The following is a 14,005-nucleotide window of genomic DNA, read 5'->3' as shown; positions in this document are numbered from 1 at the left end:
AGGAAACATTTGGCATTGCATTGTTTATGCTTCCTCTAGTTTTATACTTTTGTCTACTCTTGTTTTCATTCCATAGGTGTTGTCAGGCAAGCAGAGACACATGATGTATGCCAGTGGCTTTTAATTTTAATGAGATGTTCGAATACTAAAAAAATATACACTGGTGAAAAATATTTTCAAACTACACAGTTGGGAGGAACATAGACATAAATCCTTGTACCAGTTGAAGACAGAATATATCTAAAATATACTTGCCTATTTATTTTCATTGCTGATCTTTTTCTGCTTAAACGTTTGTCTAATTAGATATTAAAATCTCATACTCTTTTGTTTACATCAAGTTTATCCTGCTTGGCAAGTCATATTTTGGTCACTACCTGTGTATTTGGGGCTATTCTGAAACTTTAGTACTGAGTACAAAACATAAATGTAATCCCTAGCGTGATCAAAGATTTAATCTGACCAGATGGACAAATTTGAGAAAGATTTTGACTTTCTGCTCTGTTTTGCAACAAGAAAGGCTGGGTTTCTTCCCCTCCTTTCTTTGTTGGAAAAAGCAGAGATCAGGCTATCCCTAGAGAAATGAGCAGGTGTGGCCATTTACAAGCATGTCTGGTTGTATTATAAACCAGCATAAGAAAAGTTTGAAATGGCTTGAATAGATCTGCTAAACAGTTTTAATGTTTCATCCCAAATCCTGTTTACTCAAACAAGAGCCGATCAAGGTCACAGTAAAAACCCAGCCTGGCCAAACCTTTAAGTATCTTGTAATTTTATTTTTTAGTTTTAGTCAGTGTTCTGTAGCAAGTGAATAGGTACATTTTAATAATCCTTGCCTCTGGACAAGCACAGAATTCTTTTTCTTTCTGAATGGCTAATAACAGAGCCGTTCTTCCTGTCTAATGATGAAAGGGGTTGGCAGTCAAGTTCTTTTTCTTAGCTGTGCTATGTAATCGGGGCATGCAAGGGACAATTTTGAGAGTTATAGCTATGTGAAATGATTTCCATGTTAAGAAGAGTTATATTTTCATTTTATGTTAACACAGATGGATCACTAACTTTAAAACCAATTTTTTTTTCAGTTCTGTCATTAAAAGATTATTGAGCATGATAAAAAAACTTCTTTTTTTTAACATTAAACAAATGTAGTACATAGTGTTTGTGTAGAGAAAAAAAATAAAAGAGCAGATTTTTGGTGCAAACTCAATATTGTACCTGATCCACGTATAACTCCATCAAAAGGCAATTAAAAATCCATAGAAACATTCCTTGAAAATGAACAAGAATAAACATTTTCTTAAAATAAATTTAATGAATTGTATTTGTGGGGATTTGATTGTTGGTTGCTTTCACAAGACACGAGCATTCTGTGTGTTTTAAGGCTGGTCTTTTCTAAATTTCTGATACCATTGAACGACATCATCGGCAGGGTAATGATCTCGGCAACTACACTGACAGTGTCTCACATTCTAATTCACCTTCACAAATCCATGGCATCATTTTTGGCCAAAGTAAAGTCAGTCATTGACATTTGCGGCAACTACAAAAAGGACCCCCTAATGGCAGCCATTTTTATTTGTTTCTTAAGATCCAAAGACTGCTGAAAGAACAATTGGATAAAGTTGAGGATTGGAGAAGCTTGATTTTCTTGTTCCTGTGAAATGAAACTAGTCCTTTTTCTTCTCCTTCCCCTTAAAAGCAGAAGTCTGCTAGGGGGTTGTAGCTGTGTCAAAGCCGTTGGGATGCCACTGCTGATCACTTTAATTACTAGGACTAAGGAGGATAAAATTAAAAGTAGCACCATTGAAGCAGTGGAAGAAAGCTTGCCGAGATGTCGGTGAACTGTGAAATATAAAAATTGCATACCAATACATTTTTATAGGAAGGAAACAAGGAATTACATTACTTATTCTTGAAGAGTTTGTCCTTAAATGGTGAAGTTTTACTTGCTGTGCATCCATGTGGCAGATTTTTAGACCCTTAGAAAGTAATTGAGATGGAGAAACAGAGTAAACTTTTATGTCTTCCCAGCATGGCGGATACATGACAGAGAGATGAAAGATTTACCTAGTTTTCTCTTTAGAATTGGACAGTTTTCTTAGCATATGTTGTTGTAATCAGAGTTTTCATGTCCCTTTCTTTCCCTGTTGCAAATTCCATATTTGTGCTTTATGAGCTTTACCAGGTCTTTTTCATGGTTTTTTTGGAAGGAACAATAAAAATATATTGTTTCACAGTGCGCATTTTAAGTTAATTGTTTTCTAACTTGCAACTTTTATATATACTTGAATAATACCTTCGGTGTAATTTAAACTTAGTGGTTCTTCACAATCATTTCCTCCCTCAAAGCTCAATAATCAACAGTTCAAATAATACATGTATTAAATGTAAGCAATAAATATGCTGTTTTGGTCTTCTCCGCTAATGATGATTGAATTTTAATTAGCACAAACACAAGCCACAACAGTCTATATTTTCTCTAAGAGGATGCTAGTGATTATGCTAATGATTCAGGGATATGAGGTCTCCTCTTTTGAAATCAGCCTACCATATTCCAGGATATCTTGTTCCTAAAGTGTACCTGGCTTGATTTTAAATAGGCCATGTACTGTAGTAGGTTTAGTTGGATCATATGAACATTCAGTGTTAAGCTGCCTAGTACTTTAAAATAAGTTTGGCGGATTCCATTTATAAATTAAATTAATTTAAATTAAAAACACAAATCCACCTGTGTTAGGCGTGACAAGATGGAAATATATTTGAGTACTTTTACTTCATGTAAACTCAAATTTAATTAAGGTTGCCAGATACAGTAGGTTGAAATAAAATTGGTTGCTGTGTTAGTTGGCTGGCTGTACATTAAATTAACCTGATTTATTGTCGTGCATAGTACACATAGAAGGTTTCTAGTTTTCTGTCTTGTATGGACTTTAACAAATAAGTTTTTGATAGAACTCTTACTCTGTGCCTTCTGGGAAGTGAAGGTGTGAGAAAGCAAACAAAGTAAATATGCCATCCTGCTGAAGAGCTTGCAGGGCCCAAGCAAAATTGTCTTTATAGTGTTAGGACATTAGCAGAAAAGTAAATCAAGGCAATCTGATAGGGAACCAGAATTCTGTCAGTCAGGCTCAAGATACTGTGCTGTGTCCATATCTTTGTTTACTGTAGGGTTTTATGAGTTGTAACCTGCCCATGCAAGCTGTTAATGAGGCTAAATCTTTCTGCTTGAGGATTGAATTACAGCACACCTCTGGGCTAATGGTCATAAACAGAAAGTCCCATTAGGACTGCATTCTGATTCATTCATTTGCATTTTTTCTATTGTACCAAGAACAACGATGAGTAAATAGCTACAAACAAACAATCTACATGGAAATGGCTAAAATGTACCTAATTGGTATTTTGTGCTTGTCTTATTAATGATTGCTTAAACTAAATAGCACTTGGTAGCAGACTCTTACAAAGATTTGCAGGTGTGGAATATTCAATTTCTTGTTTCGTGGGAATGGTGTTTGCCATTTATTGTAAGAAATTAAGTTGCCAATACTGCTTTCCAAAATTAGACTAATTGGTTTTATTCTACCAAAATTAAGGCCATCTGCAAAAAATCCTGATTTCAGCAACTGTGTTATGTCTATAAATTAAGTTTGAGGTAAATTTGACTTAAAGCCACATGCTTGGTTTTGTTGTATTTATTAGTGTTTATTGTGCACTAGTGGCTTTTAAACTTTTTCTTAAGTTTGAAAAATGCAAGTTTTGACAAACAAAGCTTAAACTCCATTTTCCTCACGTTTCAGTGTATTTCAGTAGTTTTGGTTAAACCTATATTTTGTCATTTGTTGTGTGTAACTCCATTTCAGAAATATATGCATGAAAAGTTTACTATTTGTTGTAATTAGTTATGTGATTGAAATTTTATAGTCCTATAATGATACATTTAAATTTTTTAACAGAACATTGTTAAATTGAATGATTCCCTTACAAAAACACTGGATATTTGTTATTAGGTGATATATGCAATTTCTGTACTGTACCCAACAAAGGGGCATTTTAAAACTAGAGAAATTCTTGTGTGCCCTACAGTCTCCACCAACAGGTTAAATTTAGGTTAAATTTTATATTTAAAAAAAAAAAGATGCATTACTTGAACAGTGTGAATCACATTCTTCTCTTACTTCAGATTTACATCAGTATAACATTCTTGAAGTCGGTGGAGTTGCTTGTGTAACTGAGAGCAGTATCTGACCCCTGATTTTAGTATGATGGTAGAATATTTCTCTCGCTAGTAATTCAGTTTAGTAAAATCCTTTTTGCAGCTATAATAAAAATGTTGAAGCTATTGCTAAGAAACAAAAGTTTCTGACAATTTTTTGCATCAGGATATTTTACAAGGTATAATTTTATTTTAAAATGATTTAAATTACAAATGCTGACATTTTTAATATATGATAATGTTGGATATGCTAAAAAATCTGATTCCCGTATGTCTTTAAAAATTGCGGTGTGACACCCAACTGATATAGAGCATCCTATTTATAATGTGGGCCAAGCACCATGCTGTAAACCAGTTACTATCATGATGATCAGATTGAGAATGAAATTGCATTTCTGTCAATTACTGAGTTGGCAACTGTTCAATATATCTTAGCTGCAAGATGAAGAGCGACGTCGGCAGCTGAGAGAGAGAGCTCGTCAGCTAATAGCAGAAGCTCGATCTGGAGTGAAGATGTCAGAACTTCCTACCTATGCTGAAATGGCTGCAGAAAAGTTGAAAGAAAGGTCAAAGGCGTCTGGAGGTGAGTTAGGGAGCCTCGTATCTTATTCCTGTGCCAACCTAGAAACCAGAAGGGACCTTTTTTGGGGTATCACTTTTATTCACACTTGAAAATGTTGTTGTGAGAAATTGTTGTCCATCAGATACACATATCAAAAGACTGGCAATGGATAGGGTTTCCAAATCAGGGTTATATAACTTAATTTTAAACAGTTAAAAGAATGGTGCATATGTTACAGCAAGAATATGACTATAAAGGTAAAAAATGTTGGCTAATATTGACCTGTTGAACTACAAATTTGACATTACCTCTGCATTTTTAGAATTGTAAGAAATATTAGTCATATAGAAATTGGGTGGCTAAAATCTCCAGAGTTCATTGAAAATGTAGGAGTTAGATGTAACCTCTGGGGGAAAGTACATTATAAAGATTTAAGAAATTTGTCTTAAAAACAAAAAACGAGTTAGTACGACTTCTTTCTGAAGGAAACTTTGAAGAAGTTCTCTGGCATTACATTGTGTTCATTTGTTATAACCTGGGAGGCTGGAGTAATAATCTTTTGATTTTAAATGGCAGTCTTTTTGCGTACCACTTACCTTTATAGTTTTTGAGTCGTATATTACTGTAATATTACTAAAGTGACTTTGAAATGTCATTAAAATTCATATATCCGCCAGTGCTTCAAGCTGGAGTAATGTAGTGACATTCAAATTCAAATGGGTACAGAACACATATTTTAGTCCAGGCTCCTTGCTCTTTTTGTGTCTCCTAAATATGCTAAGGAGTAATTATTTGTCTCATACTAACCCATAATTGTAGCACAAATGCCCAGTAAATCCAACTTAATATTTATTTTGCTAGATCTACAGTCACTGATCATATGTTTTCTTTCTGTGTTCAATACAGCTTTAAATATGTTCTTTTTAGTTAATGTTACAACTGTCTTGTACCATAGGTCTTCCACTCCCTACTCCATTTAACACTGAAGCACTAAGAATGGCTGGAGAACAGTTATATGTTTCCATTTAAGTCTGATCTTTGGTTTACCTCCATTCACCCAGTAATGAAGTATGGCAGGATGTCTCCAGTGTGGGGCTGTTCTTCAGTACTGAATTCACCCTAAGCAGGGAAAACATGGCCTTGATGTGGAATAAGCTTTTCAGACTTTATGAAAACACCTCTAAGCTAATGAAAATATTGCTTCAAAGCACACTCAAGCTGTGATGTACAATAGCAAACGCCTTTAAAAATGGTTACTGCTCATTTTTCCATTGCAGCCTTTCCTAGTTTGTTCCTTATACTTGCATTAAACACTCTGGGCCAAATTTAGACTTGGCTGATGCAGGTGTAGTTCCATGGACGTGCGTAGGCCAAATTCATTGGTGACGTACATAGTAGTATAGACACACATAACATTTAAATTAGTTAGAAAACGAGTAAAATGGCAAAGTAGTGTAAATTGCAACCAATTTGGCATTCTTTATGTGACTTAAATATTTATCATTTTTTATCCTGCTTTACTTTATCATTCCTTACACTGATGTTATCCTATTACACTCACCTGTTAGTTGCTTTTCCTGCTGCACTTCCTCCTTCTACCTCTGAGTATAAAATACACTTGTTTTACACACACTTTGAATGCCAAATTCGTTACAAATTACAGTGCTTTGCCACTTGCACCCACTTTCTGACCAGCTTATACCACTATATATTTCACCATAGAATATGGCTCTCCATGTTTAAAATTTCCATTGAGTTTTTCTGTTAACCAGTCCTTTCCTTCACTAAATTTGTAAGCTCCCTCAAAGATAGCCTTTCATTTGACCCTAGCACAAATAGTCTTGTAGTGTCTGTCTTCCATTATTCTCTTCAGAATTGTCTCTACTCTAGTGAGGACCAATCTTCATCTCCACTTTCCTAACAATAAAAAACAAGGGTGAAATCCTGGCCTCAGTGAAGTTAATAGCAAAACTCCCACCGATTTCAGTGGGGCCAGGATTTCATCCATAGTTTCTCTAACTCTTCTGAATAACAAAGATCCTCAGACTCCTTAATTAGTCTTCCACTTTGTCACTATTTCAAAAACACTTGATACCTCTTATTTATTGCAAGCTATATCTGCTATTTAATATCATTGTTTAGCAGTATATGAATAAGATTTTAGATCAAGATTCTGCCACTCTTACTCACGTTGAGTACTAACTCTTTACATGCGTGGTTGCACCAAGTTCCGAGATGACTAATTGCAGAGTAAGATAGAACGCAACAGGAGTAGGGTGTCAAAATCTGATTACTTGAGTTTTTTATCACCATCACATCTACTATTAAATTATCAATTGTATTTTTTCTTGTATAACCATCTAGTATATTTTCTATTTTTATATATACTATGCCCAGGATCACTGGTTTACATCCTCTACATTGATTTTGTCTGTCTGTATAGTAATCTGGGCAAGTTATTTGGACTTTTATTGCACTTCTATTTTGTGGTTTCTGTCCACTCTGATTCCCCCTTACTCTTATTTATGTGAAAATTGATCACTTTCCTACGTGTTCATTCTCCCACATTTTTCACATAAAGTGAACAATTACCATCTTATTAATTATTTTTGTGGTACATACTCAACCTTCTCCACATTCTTCCATCTCATCATTCACAGTATGTCTTTGTTTTCCAAATCATTATTTACTCAAGTACCTCCTCCTCCTCCTAACTAGAGGCCTTACTTAACTTTACTAAGGAACAGTTGCGTGAAACTATGCTCACATTTTTTTAAATCCAAGCAAGTTACAATAGCCCAGATCCTCAAAAGTATTTAGGCACCTAACTCCCATTGATTTTGATGGTGGTACAACACTTAAATATCTTTGAGGATCTGGGCCTATATGTCTACTACTTATTCCTTCAGTTCTTTATTTGCTAACAATATTCAGATTTAATAGACAAGCTCTTTTTTGTGAATACAGTCTGAGTCCTATCCTTACTTACATTATATGTTTGCAAGTGTTCTGTTTCTGTTTTGTAGCAGTATATTCTCCTATATGATGCTTAAGTCAAGCTTACAATAATTTTCTAGATCTTTTATAAATCTCTTCTTACTACATATTTAATTAGCCTCTCTATATATGTATATATTGATTCATACATCCCGATTTCAAAAAACAGGTATTAAATAAATCTACTAGAATCTTCTCTCTTTTTTCACTTCAGAAAGATGGTACTTATCCATTTCTAATGTTTTAAATTTTTTTAATGAATTTCATGCTCACTTTTGTTGGTGAAATTCTAATCTCCTTCAATATTTCTATTTACTAATTGAGAAATTTGTGTTTTGGCATTAATAGTACAGCCTTATTTGAAAGCCTTGATTTAATCGTGACCTAGAAAATCCATTTGCCTATTGCAAATAGAAAACTTTCCTGAATAAACAACAACATCTGCAGAATACAAGCTCTCCGGCAGCTATTTAGTAGGGGGAGATATGGGAGGAGGAGAAAGGGGCAGAGAGAGAATATTCCTTCTCTCTTATGGCAGATAGAAGCATTTGCGGTTGAGGCTTCAAATACAGTAGATTTCTACTAGCTGGAGGCTGATAAGTTGAGCCCTTGAGTTTGGTCCTGGAACATCACCCTGATAAGAATCCAAACACCCTCCCCTTTCCCAGCAGCTCAGGAGCAGTAGAGTTAGCCTCTTATCTGGGTGTAGTCCTTGAATAGTGAGGCCCCATCTTTCACATCTGTGATTTGCAAGTATGTTAAGTTCATTGACTATTAGGTTTCTGCCATATATCCAACCCCTACTTAGGATAGCATGTTTGTGAGGGGGAGGTTGATTAGGCAGATGTGGGGGAGTGGGCAGGAAAGAGAGAGAACTAAGAATTAATGAGACACATTAGAAAAGATCAGTATGGTATTGAGTGAGAGTAGTATTTTGGTGAATAAATACAGACCAAAAATATGGGGGAAGAGATAGAGAACACAGTGTAAGAAATGAAAAACGGGGGAGGGGGGTGGGAGGAGAGAGAAAAAGAGAAGAGGAAACAGGCATTGAAAGCAGCTCAGGAAAAGATACACCATGATCTGTTATAGCAAAACAAAAACAAAACAAAAAAAAAGAGTGTGATGGAAGCACTAAGAAAAGCAAGAGAAATGTGGTAAGTTACTATTTAAAAAATATATTAGAGAGTTAGTTGACAATATTGTTATAATTTTATATAGTATACAATAAACACTGAACAATTGTTCTGCTCCTTTAAGATGTCTTCACTGCAAAAAAAAGAAAAAACACCCCACACCAGTGAGTCTGAGCCATGGTCCACAGACTTGGGCTTGCAAGGCTCAGGCAATGGTACTAAAAAGAGCCACATAGAAATTCCTGCTGAGGCTGGAAGTCAGGCTCTGACATCAACTCCCCTTCCTCTCCCCGGGCTTCAGAGCTCAGGCTCCAGCCCAGAATGTCTACTTGGCTATTTTCAGCATCCTAGCACAGCGCCCCCTGAGTTCGTATCTTTGGACCTGGGCTCTGAGATTCAATGCCCCTGGGATTTTTTTGCTGTAGACATTCCCTTAAATACTGGGTGAATGGCTTTGGGGGGTATCCTAGGGAGGACATAGCAGCATAGTTGTCCTCACCCAGACTTAGTCCTTGAGCTAATAGGTATCAAGTAAACATTTCAAGTCCTGGATTTAATTTTTTTTTTAGCAATATCTACCTTCCTTTGCAATTATCACTAAAGGCCCTACTGTCTTGTCTTAACCTTGGGTTGCTTATATACTTGAAATATTTGATTTCTGCTTTCGTCTTCCTTTTCTTCACCACTTTGCTTTCTTTGTCAGTGTTCATACTCTCCGAACTGCATTCCGTAATCTTAAAGTGAACTCTGTACCTGATGTTTTAAAACAAAGCCATGTGAACATAGCGTCACAGTGACGGCTGTGAAGATTAAAGACCTCTCCTTGTCTCCAGAGCCAGTACAGTATAGAGCAGTAGTGCAAGCTTGCTCACACTTTACCTGCCAGTCTGGTTCAATCAGGGCTAGCCTTACGGGTGAGCAACATGGGCAACCACCCATAGTGCCATGGTCAGGGGGTCACCATCCAAGTGCCGCAAGCTGGCAGGCCTGCCGGAGCAGGGGTGAATGCTCATGAGCCCAGGACTAGAACTCCAACTTGGGGGAGGCGATGCCACTGGAGCTTCCAGCCTGGTGGGGAGGTGCAGGCAGCAGGGCTAGGCTCTGCAGACCCAGGGGGCCAACCCCTGGGGTCCCCCCAAATCCTCCATGCATGTGCTCTTCTCCTGCTAGGTGGTTGGGGGTTGTGTGGCCCAGGGAGCCCCCGGAGCTCAGAAACTCCTCTCCGTGCAGCCCATCCAGGACCAGAAGCTGGTCCTCATCCTCTGTGCCCCACGCTGCTGTTCTCAAACTCAAAGAAAGGGTGCTAAAATAGAAATTTGCCCAGGGCACCATTTTCCCTAAGACCAGACCTGGGTTCAACCCTGACAAAAGCCTTGTCTGCACAAGGAAATTGTACCTATTTAATTAATCGGTTTAGAAGCTGATGGCATTGGTTTAGACATTGATGTAGTTAAATTGGTGCCACCCCCTTTTGTGTAGATGCTCTTAAATCAGTTCAAGAGTACCTTATATCAATTTAGCTTAAGACAGTAAGGAATCAACTTAAGCTAAATTGATATAAGGTACTCTTAAACTGAAATAAGAGGGTCCCCACAAGGGTGTTGCACCATTTTAATTAAATCATTTTCTAAACTGCTTGAGTTAAATTGGTATAATTTTCTCATGTAAGTGAGTCCTTTAGAGGTATGGGTAAGAGGATAATTCAAGCTGCTTGTCCAGACCTGACAACTCCAATCAAATCTGCTATTAGAGTTACCCCACACATCTTCCTCTGCCCACCCCACTCCATCATCTACATCGCAGAACTCCTGACTTTGTTTACTGACTGAGGTGGACTGGTTGCTGATGTATTTCAAAATGCTTTGCTCCTCTCCATTGTAGCAAGAGCGACACTTGAAATGAGAAAAGCGGCACAAAAAACATTAGCAACTGTGTTTGGATGTATCGACAGTCTAAAGAGGAAGTAAGAGTGCAACTGATGTAGAATGAAGAGTAGCAGCAAAAAAAAAATAGCCTTGAAGAATGTGAATTACAGTGATTGTAAAGATGAGCAGGTGGACAAAATAAACAGCTGTATTCTGTATTCCTCCATGGAAATCTTGAAAAGTTCTGTTGTCAATAGATGTGGACCTGAGTTGCAGGATCTGTACAGGCCCAAAGTTCAGGGGGTTGGTTTAGCCTACTACAGAGCTAGGGATTAGGCTTTAAAGTTCTGATCTAGATCCAAACTTCACAAAATTGGGGGGGTGTTCAAGGTTACGGTTTGGGGTCTAGACAGTTTCTAACTACCATATTTAGACTCTGTGTTTGGCTGAGTTGGAAATATATCAAAATAAATTTTCACTAACCTGTGTAACTTCCAATTTTAAGTAATAGTTATTCACCAATATTGCCATTTTCCCATGTTCCTTCTAATTGTCTCCAACTTTCCTTCATCTGAAAGCCATCCTCTTTCCCTTTCCAGTCTCTAAATACCGCTGAGTCCATTTCTTATGTACATACATGCCAAACAGCAAAAGGCTTCACTTGAAGAAACTAGAAATTATTAAATAAAATGTAGCTAAACATTTTGAAGGTGTTACCCAGCTTTTACTGACTTACTTTTAATGTCATTTATTTTAATTTCACTGTACGTACAGTATATGGTCTCTCAGTAAAATAAGGAAAGTAAGAGTCAGGATTTTTCATGAATTCTGTTCCTGGCTCAGGCAATTGCTCATCACTTGACCTTCCTTAAGTCACCTACCCTTTCTGTGCCTTGGTTTTACCCATCTGCAAAATGACGATAATAGTATCTGCCTACTTCATGGGAATGTTGTGGGGCTTATTTAATTAATGTTTGTAAACTGCTTCGAGATGCTCAATGGAAGGGCCCCATGGAAGTGCAAAGTATAATGAAGATTATTTATTAAAACTTCGCATTCCTAGCCAACTGGCCTAACCATTCAAACTGGTGCTGTGACAGAGCAGTAGGGTGTCTACTTCTAAGGATGGTTCTCATAAAGTGTTACTGTATCAAAGATCAGCCATAAAGACAAGGTGATTCACACGTAGCCTGTTAGAATGCTGAAGGGTGTAAGAAAAAAAGTATAACTTATGTGTTCTTTGACATTGGTCAGACATCCAGCCCAATTGAAGACTGTACCTGAGGCCAAATTCTGCCCTGATTACATCCATTGCACCTCCACTGTGTGTATATACTGAATTGCATCAGTTTAAAGATATACCTGATAGTGAAAACCGGGAAATCTCCCTGCAGATTGATTTCATTAACTTCAGTTTGCATTTCTTGCATAGTGGTGCTCAGCTGTCACTAAACCACTAATGATTCTACTGGGATGGTGCATGAACAAGACAAAGTACTAACGTTAACACTACATGTTCCTACAGATGAGGATGATAATACTGAGATAAATACTAATGAGGAGATTCCTGAATGCTCTATTACAGAAGGTGGAGATGAACTTACTAACCCAGAAAATGACCTTGATTCTACTGGTAATTTAAATAATGGCTGTTTTGTGTATTTTGCATGACTGACATTTATTCATCATCAATATCAATGTGTCTTTTATCTGTTTAGTAACGTTAGCCTAGCTTTGTGTCTTTTTAAATCTTTTTAACCCTTAAGTTTATTTCACTTTCCTGAATTATTTACTTTCATGTTTATTATTGCTTCAAATTTAAGATCAACAACAAAAGAAATATTTCAAATAATGAAGGATTCCAATGTGTGTTCCTGTTCGGAGATAAGATGTGATTGCACTAACTGCACCAGCCAAGCCATGCAGGTTTTTGTGTTCACAAGTCTGTTGAGGGATTGCACATGAAGGGGTTGAGCGCATGTTCATTTTTTCTACTGGTCACTGTTCATTTATTTATGTATTATGTATTTGTGCCCAGATTATAGAGCACAAATTCTGTTCAGTTTTACACCCTGTGCAGTCCCATTGAGTTCCTCCCAGTGAGGTCATATGAGGTGTAAATCAAGACAGAATTGGCCCTAGATGGTTTACAAAGTTAAAATAACAGTTTTTTCTATACCAAATTTTAAAATAATTAATATTATTAGAGTGGCCTGTACATGACCACTTTGCATGCTTGTCAAATAATAATAATACATAAGGATGATAACCCCTTATTAGAATTTTAAACCACGGAAGCTTGAGTTCAGATTCCTTCACTGACACAACTGTGTGACAATATTTTAGCCATAGGGGTATTCTCTCAGGTAACTAGAAGTCAGGTTTTCAAAGATATTTGGATGTCTACAAATTCAGATAAGCTCGTAATGGAATTTTCCAAAGTCTCTTAGTCAGTCAGGCACCTAACCTGCTTAGACACTTTTGAAAATCTCACAGCATTCACATACTTGTCTAAATGACTGTCTGATCCTGCAGTGCTATAGAGCCATTGGAGGGGGCTTATACTCTGTCCACCCTGCCTGCTGCCAGTGTAGTGGAAAAAGGGGCATGGTCAGGTCACCCCTTTGCTATGGTATACCACATGGCTGCTTTTTGGGCCCATTACAAGTTGGCTTAAGTTAGAGCAGCCCAGAGAAGTATGGCATGCATGGAGCAGCACCAGGAACAAGGGTGTGCTAGGGAGAGCCTTTAGCCATCCTGTGACTGAGGGCTTGTCTACCTGGTGGGGTAAGGCGCTCTAGGAGGGTGTGATTTCTAAACTGCACTAATGTGTTGTGCATTAATTTGTCCATGTAGACCCTGCTGGTGCACACTGAAAGTTCCCTAGTGCATTTTAACATAATACTGTTTCAAACGGCACTGTATGAAAGTGTATCAGCAAGGTCTACACAGAGCAATGAACATGCAACACGTAGACCCCCCCCCATAAAGCACATTACCCCACCATGTAGACAAGTCCTCACATTCTGTCTACACTGGCTGGACCCATGGATCTGACCCATTGTATACTAAATCAAAATGCTTTACTTAATATGCGGCTCTTTGTACACTAAATTGATTATTATCTATACATCACTTTGTTTACAATGGTTGCCTATGTCAGTTGATCATGTCTTGGATGAAGTGAATTGGGTGTTTTGAGCTCCAGCAACAAATAATTAAATACTTCCAT

At 37.3% G+C, this 14,005-nt stretch overlaps 1 protein-coding gene across 18 annotated transcripts in view; it reads left to right on the top strand.

Annotated features, from left to right (window-relative positions):
• The window catches only part of EHBP1 (EH domain binding protein 1), a 320,670-nt gene that overhangs the window by 251,047 nt on the left and 55,618 nt on the right, over nt 1-14,005 (top strand). For 10 of the 18 annotated variants that reach the window (XM_043512050.1, XM_038394215.2, XM_038394206.2 and 7 more), the window contains 2 exons: nt 4,649-4,796; nt 12,299-12,406. In XM_043512050.1, the coding sequence (XP_043367985.1) occupies nt 4,649-4,796; nt 12,299-12,406 (256 nt within the window). The remainder of the gene's footprint in view (nt 1-4,648; nt 4,797-12,298; nt 12,407-14,005) is intronic. The other 8 variants (XM_038394218.2, XM_038394219.2, XM_043512052.1 and 5 more) reach the window with 1 other exon arrangement.

Source organism: Dermochelys coriacea, chromosome 3, assembly GCF_009764565.3.
Source record: "Dermochelys coriacea isolate rDerCor1 chromosome 3, rDerCor1.pri.v4, whole genome shotgun sequence".
Taxonomy (NCBI): domain Eukaryota; kingdom Metazoa; phylum Chordata; order Testudines; family Dermochelyidae; genus Dermochelys; species Dermochelys coriacea.
The sequence above is the reverse complement of the archived record's forward strand: the minus strand, read 5'-3'. Positions and strand labels throughout refer to the sequence as shown.